The sequence below is a fragment of the Rhinopithecus roxellana genome, chromosome 13, assembly GCF_007565055.1.
Source record: "Rhinopithecus roxellana isolate Shanxi Qingling chromosome 13, ASM756505v1, whole genome shotgun sequence".
NCBI classification, from domain to species: domain Eukaryota; kingdom Metazoa; phylum Chordata; class Mammalia; order Primates; family Cercopithecidae; genus Rhinopithecus; species Rhinopithecus roxellana.
In genome coordinates, this window is record NC_044561.1 from 85,658,376 (window position 1) to 85,666,928 (window position 8,553).

Genomic DNA, 8,553 nt, shown 5'->3' on the forward strand with positions numbered 1-8,553 from the left:
TGTCTGTCACCTGTGAGACTCGTGTGTCTTGGTGGGGCTTTTCCACGACTCTCTATGAAGCACAGTTGTGGGATGACAGCTCAGCCCGTCCTCCAGGAGGCCACTGCCTAGGAAGGCGCTGCCAGATGGCGCCAGGGTGACTGTCCCAGCTGTGTGGGGTGGGCACCCCTGGGGCTTCCTAAGTTGGGTCAGTCCTGCTCGGGTCCCAAGATGGCCTCGGAAGGAGACACCCCCAGGCGCTCATGTCTGACGGAGCCTTTCCCTTGCTTTGTAGTCACGGGTCACAGTGAAGCATCTCGAAGAGACTGTAGAGAAGCTAAAAGGAGAACTTGAAAGTTCAGACCAGGTATGTGGGGACTCTACTCAGAAAACTCTTTCTCTTGTCCCTGGAGCCTCTTTGAAAGTGACATTATTGCAGAGGGCACTTCAATTATTTCTTCCTCATGGACCGTGTGCCTTACGGGAGGCATTCTCTCTCAAGCCCAGGCATCTTGTCTGTCCTGTTTTTCCTTAATGAGAGACATTTACTACCTCAGAGGACCCTGAGACAGCCGCGGGCCCTGTGCAGACCTGCCCTGCCCTGGTGAACAGGGCTCCTGCCACGGCCTTCACAGTCAACGTGACCCCACTGCCCCCTTCAGATGCCACAGGGAGCCCTGGAGAAGGTACCCTTGGTACCTACCTTTGCAAGTAAATCTAAGAGCATGTCAGCCTCCAGAAGTGCTCAAGTGCAGCCTGCCACTTTCAGTAAGGGGTTCTCTTGCTGCTGACTAGTTTCTCATTCGCTTGGTAGCTGATGGGCCTCAGGGATCTCCCGACAGCCCTCACCTATCCCAGGCCCAGTCTGCTCCCTGGGGTTAGTGCCCTTTGAGCAGAGGCTGCTGGCACACGTGTGTGCCTGTCTGTGTGTCTGTCCAGGTGAGGGAGCACACGTCACATTTGGAGGCAGAGCTGGAAAAGCACATGGCAGCTGCCAGCGCCGAGTGCCAGAACTACGCCAAGGAGGTGGCAGGGGTGAGTCTGCCCCCCGAGGAGCGCAGCCCCTGCCCAGCAGAGCTGCGGTCCTCCCTGAGCTGCTTCTCAGCCCTGTGGGAGCAGCTCTCGTTGACATAAGCCTTGAAGTCTGAGTCCTCAGGGGTTTGCCTGAAGCCTTGCAGGCCCCTTGTTGGGCTGTCAGACCTGAGGTGTGTCTCAGGGCAGGTTTCAAAAAGGCAGCCTCCCAGCCAGGGCAGGGGCAGAGCCAGGCAGCCTCCCAGCCAGGGCAGGGGCAGAGCCAAGCAGCCTCCCAGCCAGGGCAGGGGCAGAGCCAGGCAGCCCTGCCCCGTTGGAGGCATTTGGCATTTTAGGTTATCCCTCCACAAGGGGATTCTGTGTCTGGCTTGCTGATGTCGTATCTGGTGGGGAGTGGATTTAGATCTGATACTGTTTTCTGCTCTTCAGAAGCAGAAAGCACAAATCCAGCATCCCAGTTCTGGTTTAATCTCAAACTTTTGGGCCAGGTACAGCGGCTCATGCCTGTAATCCCAGGACTTTGAAAGGCTGAGGTGGATTGCTTGAGGCCAGAAATTGGAGACCGGCCTGGGCAACATAGCAAGACCCCATCTCTACCCCAAAAAAAGAAAAAAAAATTAGCCAGGCACAGTGGTGGGCACCTCCAGTCCCAGCTGCTTAGGAGACTGATGCAGGAGGATGGCCTGAGCCCAAGAGTTCAAGAACAGCATGGACGACAAATTGAGACCATCTCTGAAAAACAAAATCTCAAACTTTTGGCCCTTTTTTGCAAGAGATTATCAGTAAACATTTGTGAAGGTCTGAAAGAGGTGTGCAGTGAACACCATTCTTCCTAAGTCCTCAGAAAAGAAATTGTAGCTGTAGGAAGCCTGGCGAGCCCTGTGCCCTCCCGATTCTGTGACCCTCCTCAGGGCTTTGGTTAAGTGGATGTATTAGGTTTTATGTTTCGGCGCTAACTCACGGGCACTGGTTTTCTCCTTTTCTCTCCTTTTTTCCCATCACCTGCCTCTGTTTTCTCCCCAAGCTGAGGCAACTTCTCCTAGAATCTCAATCTCAGCTCGATGCAGCCAAGAGCGAAGCCCAGAAACAGAGTGATGAGCTTGCCCTGGTAGGTGGCCTCCATGTCCCCATGCCAGGAGTGTGACCTGGGGTGTTGCGTGTGTGAGATGCATTTGCCAGTCATGCGTTTGTGTCCACTCAAAGATAAACAAAGTCTAGGGAAGGGACAGTGTCACCCGTTGAGCAGCATGGGGCCAGCTTCTGGGGGCCTTCCTGCACATTTGCCCAGAACTCTGAGCTAGGCTTGTGGCTGTTGGGACCAGCGTGCTCCCACTCCATCTCCTGTCCCCTGGCTACCTCGTCCCCTTTTCAAGGTAGTGAGAGCTCTGGGTGTCCGCACTCCCTGTGAGCCCATTGTAGTCACCTGGGGGCGTCAGGGACATTACAGTCCCTGGCATCACCAGACCAGGAAGCCTGGGGGTTCCTCCTGATCTGGCCACCCATCGCCCTGGGGCTCTCAGCAAGTCCCGTGCCTTCTGTGGGTTTTTCTCACCTCAGTGACAGCTCAGATCAATTCAGTCAAAGCCACAGGCATGCAGGGAAGACCTGCTCCACGCCCGGCCTGGTACCAGGTGCAGAGAGCAGCCCCGTTGGCAGACCACAGGAGCTCTGCCTGTGCAGGCGGCCTCTTGAGTCCCTCCTGGGATTCAGCTCAGGTGTCTGATGCCAAGTCCCAGCTCCTTGGCAGATTCCACCCAGCCTCACCGGATCTGGTACCGCCCCAAGACTGGTGCTGTGCGCAGCACCCTGTGAGGCTGCAGACATGTTCTGTTTGTCTGCAGTGTTTTTTTAAATCTTGAATTAGTTGTCAACAAGGAGAAATTCGGAGATTTTAAATAAAAATGGGCTGGCATTCCCCCTGCAGCAGCCAGTGAGTCTGGCACATGCTCCCAACGCCCTGGGTCCCCCTTGGTTGTTCGGGTCTTACCCGGGTCAGAACACCAGAGGGCAGTGCTGCTCAGGCCAGGTCTCCTGTGTCTAGGGGCCACTCACTGAAGCCTTGGCTGAGCAAAGTCTGGGTGACAGGCCCTGGGGGCATGGCCCAGGCCGGGGGTGTGCAGAGAAAACCCCCTGGAGTTTCTGTTGCCTTCCAACTGTGCAGTTTGGCATTTGTGTTGGGAGGGGCTGTTCAAAGGGAGGGAAGAATGTGTGGGGTTCCCACATACCTGGGGTGGCCCCTCAGCGCAGGGCCTGAGACCACCCATGTTCCCTGGGGAGCTTATGCCAAGGGCCCCACCCGGGTCTCCAGTTGGAACCTCTACCCCAGCCTCTCGAGTGACACCTGCCCTTCAAATTGCAGGCCCAGTGGTTTGGGGGCAACCAGATATGTCACCCACTCCCAGTGATGGAGCTCAGGGGTGGGGGACCTTGTTAGGCAAGAATGTCATCTCGCAATGTTTTCTAGACCCCACAAAGGGCTCTGAGCAGTGGACTGTGTCCTTGAAGGAGAAACGGGGAGTGTAGACAGCGTGGCGGCCACCCCGTTCCATTGGGGTTCATTCGCTCTGTGGGCCGTGCTCATCAGCGCTCCCCTCACTCCCAGGGAGGGCGCCCCTCCGGCTGGGCTTGGAGCAGAGCACATGGGTCTCATTAGCCCAGAGGTTTGGTGGCCTTGGTTTGGCTCAGGTTGGCGGGGGCCCTGGGGGGGACCCAGACTTAAGTCACAGTTACCAAGCCAGGTCCCCTGAAGGAACTTTGGCTGTTGAGAGCAGCCACGGTCCTCCGAGGGGGTCCCTGCAGGAGTGAGCATGGTAGGTGTGCGACTGGCCGTGCATTTGCAAACCCACCCCTTCCTGTTCCAGGTCAGGCAGCAGTTGAGTGAAATGAAGAGCCACGTAGAGGATGGTGACATAGCTGGGGCCCCAGCTTCCTCCCCAGAGGCCCCCCCAGCCCAGCAGGACCCTGCTCAGGTTAGGGTGGTGAGCCGGTCCCCAGACATATCACTAACCCCAGGAAGAGTGCAGGTTCTGCTGCCCCTGTTCTGACTAAACCCCACACCGGCTGCTCTGGCCCCCGCTGCTTCCCCATCCCACCCTGCTTTGCCCCATGTGGGTCACCCAGGTTCAGAGAATGCCACAGAGCACGGGACAGGAAGGTGGCCAGGTGGAGAGGCTGGAGGAGTGGGGGGAGGTAGGACTCGAAGAGGGAGTCCGCGATTTGGGGTCTGCACCTAATGGGCTGGGGGAGCAGCCCTGGGCAGGGTCTGCAGCCACCGAAGGGGACTGTCTCCCACTGCAGCCGCGGCTGGGACATCGCTAGCAGGATATTCACCCTCCAGAGTTTTGAGCCTGGCAATAGCCACCACGAGCCCTCACCGGGAGGCAGGGTCTGTCCCTGGGGTGGCCGCAGTGTGGCTGCTGTGGTTGTCACCGTGGGGGCGGGGCTTGGAGGCGTCTTTCTTGTCCTGTGAGTCTCATTAAAGGCCCCTGAGGTTGCAGAGGCCCCATCAGCTGCTCCTGAGCCACACCCAAGTCTGTACCAGGGGCTAAGGTGCCATCTCCCCAGCGAGGGGAGCACTGGGCCAGGAAAGGGGAAGCTAGAAGCAGCTACAGAGCGGGGCCTGTGCTGGAGACCTGGGCCCCCAGAGGGTTCCTCACCGGGTTGCCGGGTTATGTTTGTGGTGTTTGCACAGCTGAAGACGCAACTGGAGCGGACAGAAGCCATCCTGGAGGATGAGCAGACGCAGCGGCAGAAGCTCACGGCCGAGTTTGAGGAGGTCAGGCCCTGCCTGGTGACTCTCAGCCCCCATCAGCCCCTGGGCCCTGAATCTCCAGGGAACAAGTGGGTCAGCCCTGCCCCCCTCGGCTGTGCCCAGCAGCACCTGGCTGGGCCTTCTGGGCAGCAGTGGATGGGCCCCGGGCAGGTGGAGCACAGGCTGGAGGCACCTTGGGAGCCCTATGGGTGGTCTGCATCCCTAAGGAGTCTTGAGGGCCTGGGGCTGGGGTCAGGACTTGTGAGTCCGGCCCACTCATTCCAGCTACAGGATGGAGCTGTTGCTCCATCAGGCTGGGGGTGTCCTCTGGTCCCCAAGCGTGCTCAGTAGGGTCTTGACAGCACAGCCATTTGTAAGACGTCTCACTTCCCTCTGGCAAGGCTCAGACCTCAGCGTGTCGGTTACAAGAAGAGTTGGAGAAGCTCCGCACAGCCGGCCCCCTAGAGTCTTCAGAAACAGAGGAGGCCTCACAGCTGAAGGCAGGCAGGGGCTGGGGTGGGGGTCACACCTGTGGGGTCTGCTCTGGGGCTGGGGCCACTCTTGGCCTCGGAAAGGGGCCAGGAAGGGGAGAGCCGACCCCACCGGGACCTGCCCTCGGCACTGGTTCCCCTTGTCACTCCTCTGTGCTGTGTCACTCCTCGGTGCTGGGGTGGGGGCTCCTAGCCCTGCAGTGTCACATGGTCACATGGCAGCCATTAGTCCGGGTGGCTGTTGAAATGTGAATCATGTAGAACGTGAAGTGCGTTCCTCACCCACGTGTCTGGCGCTCCGTAGTCAGGTGTGTCTCCTGTGCTGCCTTGGACGGTGCCGAGTAGACTGCTCCTGCCCCGGGAAGGTCTCCTGGTGGTGCTGAGAGAGCAGGACACAGCCTTGACAGGCAACAGCCTTGACGGGCAGCATGGGCGGTTTCCTCCCTGTTGTCACCACCTGTCTCTGGGTGACCAGGAGTTGCCTTCCTTGTGTCCCCAGAGGGCTCCAGTTCCTGGCATCAGGGTCCTGTGGGCGTCGCTGGGGTGGCCCTCCTGCTGGTTCAAGGGCTGACCCCCGGCAACCTCTTGACCATCAGGAGAGACTAGAAAAAGAGAAGAAGTTAACAAGTGACCTGGGACGTGCCGCCACCAAACTGCAGGAGCTTCTGAAGACGACCCAGGAGCAGCTGGCAAGGGAGAAGGACACCGTGAAGAAGCTGCAGGAACAGCTGGAAAAGACAGTGCGTGCCTGGCCCCAAAGCAGGGTGGGAGGAGTCACCCTGGGTGGGAGCACTGGGCCAGGAGCCCCAGGGGAGGCAGGACCGGGAGAGGCAGAGCTGGGCGGAGGTAGTGGGGACAGACACTTCCTGACGAGTGCTTCAGCCCGCCCAGCCCAGCACCCGCCCTCTGGGGTTCCCTTGCCGGTCCCCCTGCTGGCCCAGGTCTTCACTTTGTACCTGTGCGGGCCTCTTAGCCAGTGCCCCAGCCCCTGCCCTGCAGGATGATGGTTTCCCCTCAGCTCCCACCAACTCCTCCCTGTCCCCCAGCCCCACGGGTCTGTGGCTCCTGTTCTCTGAGGGACTGGAGTGGCTTGAGGGGGCCAGTCCGGGGAGGGACCGATGGCCCAGGGAGGAGGGCAGGTGGTTCTGCCGTGGCTCATGGCCCAGCCCCCCTTCATGCCACCTGCCTTCGTTCACAGGAGGACGGCAGCAGCTCAAAGGAGGGCACCTCTGTCTGAGTCTCCTCTGTGGAAAAAGAAGTTACTGTTCAACTTACCAAAATGCCTTACACATTCCTTACAAATACACCGACCAACCTACACAGCGTTATCCAGGCCCAACTTCCGGTAGCTCCGAGAGAAGCCATGAGAGACGAGTCTCTTAGAGCCACAGAAGTAGACCTTCCAGAGCCCCAGTTTGTAAACGAACCTGTGTCACATTTGATAAACACTATCCTGGGCGCAGCCCTGGGCCACCACCGAGGGACGCCAAAGTCCTGGTTGGCTCTGACAGCCCTGTGGGTATGTGGGAGGCCGGGTACTCGGGGGTCTGTCTGTCAGTGCAATCGTTTCGTGTTTTTTCAGCAGGGCGGGACGGGAAGCGGGTGGGACCGGGCAGCCAGTTCTCGAAGGCTGAGGGGCCGACTAGAAGCCACAGCCCCTTACCCCTAGACATTGCCAACGAGAACTGACGTGCGACCTCCTGGGTGTTGATGGCATTAAAACCAACGTTGGTGCCCGGTGCTGTGGTCTCGTCTGGTCGTCTGCTGGGGCTCCCCCACCTGCTGTTGGGCCCAAGATGAAGAACCAAGGGGTGGGGGCATCCTGGGGGAGAGAGCGAGTGTGGGCCTCGGCTGCTTTGAAGGCAGGGCCTCTGCAGCTCCGCGTAGTGTGGGGCTGAGACTCGCTGCTTCCGGGGCCGCCAGCAGTTTTCCCTGTCACCTCCCAGATGTCAGTGCCCTCCGGGCAGGATAAGGGAGCAGGGCCTGCTACACCTGAGAGCCAGACACATGGACTGCTGCCCTGCATCCCGGAGGGGCCGAGGTTTGTGAGCGCGGCTGGTGGTGTGGGCTGCTGTGTGACAGAGGTCTGGGAATGAACAAGGGGTCTCTGTCCTGGCTGGGGCTTGAACAAACACCCACATTCCAAGAGGGTGGGCCAGGGCTAGAGCAGCCCACTGCCTGCCCCTGGGAGGCAGAGTTTCACCTGCAGAAGCCAGCTTAGGTTTGCCACGACCCTCAGACCCAGTGTCCTCAGCGGCCCCTGACAGCATGGTCCTTGGCCCCAAGAAGTGTGTCTCTTTGAGTGTAAGCAATAGGAACCTGGAGCTTAGTCCACAAAGAGACGTTCAGAGGCTCAGTCACAGTAGGGCCCCAACCAATTCCGGAATGGAAGGCGTGTCTACCTTGACCAAGGACTGTTCACTTGCATCTCCCTGCCAAGCCTCAGAATCTTGGGAGAGGGTCTGCTTGGCCGAACTTGGCTGGGGGACAACTGGGCTCTTGGATGGCAGGTCCTGCAGGATGGCATTGTGAGAAGGGTGCTGTCGAGGACAGTGGCAATAAGAACCAGGGTCTCCACAGCCTATGAGCATGGCAGGTGGCCTGCTCTGGGATTTCTGTCACGCATGGCCCTTTCAGCTGATGGCAGTGACTCGGGGGTGGTTTTCACAACCTCAAGACCAAGGGAAGCCCTGTGGTGTGCATCTGTCTGCCTCCCTTCCTCAGCCCCCCCACACGGCCTCTGCCTGCAGCCTGGAACTGCTTAGCCTCAAACTGCTCGGCCCAGCCCTGGTGCCAGCTCTCAGGAAGTGCCTGTGGGCCACTCAGCCGTGGTGTGTGGCACTGTGTGTCATGGCTGTTCTTGGTGCTGGGAATCCTGGGATGGTCCCTGGAGAAGTGGGCTTAAGCTGAGCTCCCAGGAAAAGCAGATGTGTGTGAGGTGAGGGAGGCTGGCACTCAGGCAGCAGCAGCATAGAGGTATGGAGGGGGGCCAGGTTACCAAGGCCAGGGGGCGCTGGACCGGGGAGGCAGTACAGCCATTGAGGTTTCTGAGTAGGGAGAGCCAAGCCTGCCTGTTGTAGAACTCTAGAGGAGGCTGAAGCACAAAGGGATCCCACAGTCTTGGAACATTGACATCCTGGCTTCTGGCTGGGAGACTGAGTAGCAGGAAGTGCCTGCAAGGACACCTGATGGCTGCCCGTTCCCAGCCCCGTGCCTGGCGCTCAGCGAGCCCTCAGTCCTCCCTGGTGAGGTGCACCCTGCCCCCCTCCCCGGGCTAAAGGCTGGGCAGGTTCAAACCCA

General features: G+C 59.3%; 1 protein-coding gene across 3 annotated transcripts in view; it reads left to right on the forward strand.

Moving 5' to 3' along the window:
* The window catches only part of RRBP1 (ribosome binding protein 1), a 69,009-nt gene extending 62,015 nt beyond the window's left edge, over positions 1-6,994 (forward strand). For all 3 annotated transcript variants that reach the window (XM_030914629.1, XM_030914630.1, XM_030914631.1), the window contains 8 exons: positions 275-346; positions 919-1,014; positions 2,036-2,119; positions 3,873-3,980; positions 4,703-4,786; positions 5,164-5,262; positions 5,850-5,993; positions 6,452-6,994. In XM_030914629.1, coding sequence (XP_030770489.1) covers positions 275-346; positions 919-1,014; positions 2,036-2,119; positions 3,873-3,980; positions 4,703-4,786; positions 5,164-5,262; positions 5,850-5,993; positions 6,452-6,490 — 726 coding nt within the window. In that variant the 3' untranslated portion in view covers positions 6,491-6,994. The remainder of the gene's footprint in view (positions 1-274; positions 347-918; positions 1,015-2,035; positions 2,120-3,872; positions 3,981-4,702; positions 4,787-5,163; positions 5,263-5,849; positions 5,994-6,451) is intronic.
* The last annotated feature ends 1,559 nt before the right edge of the window (positions 6,995-8,553 follow it).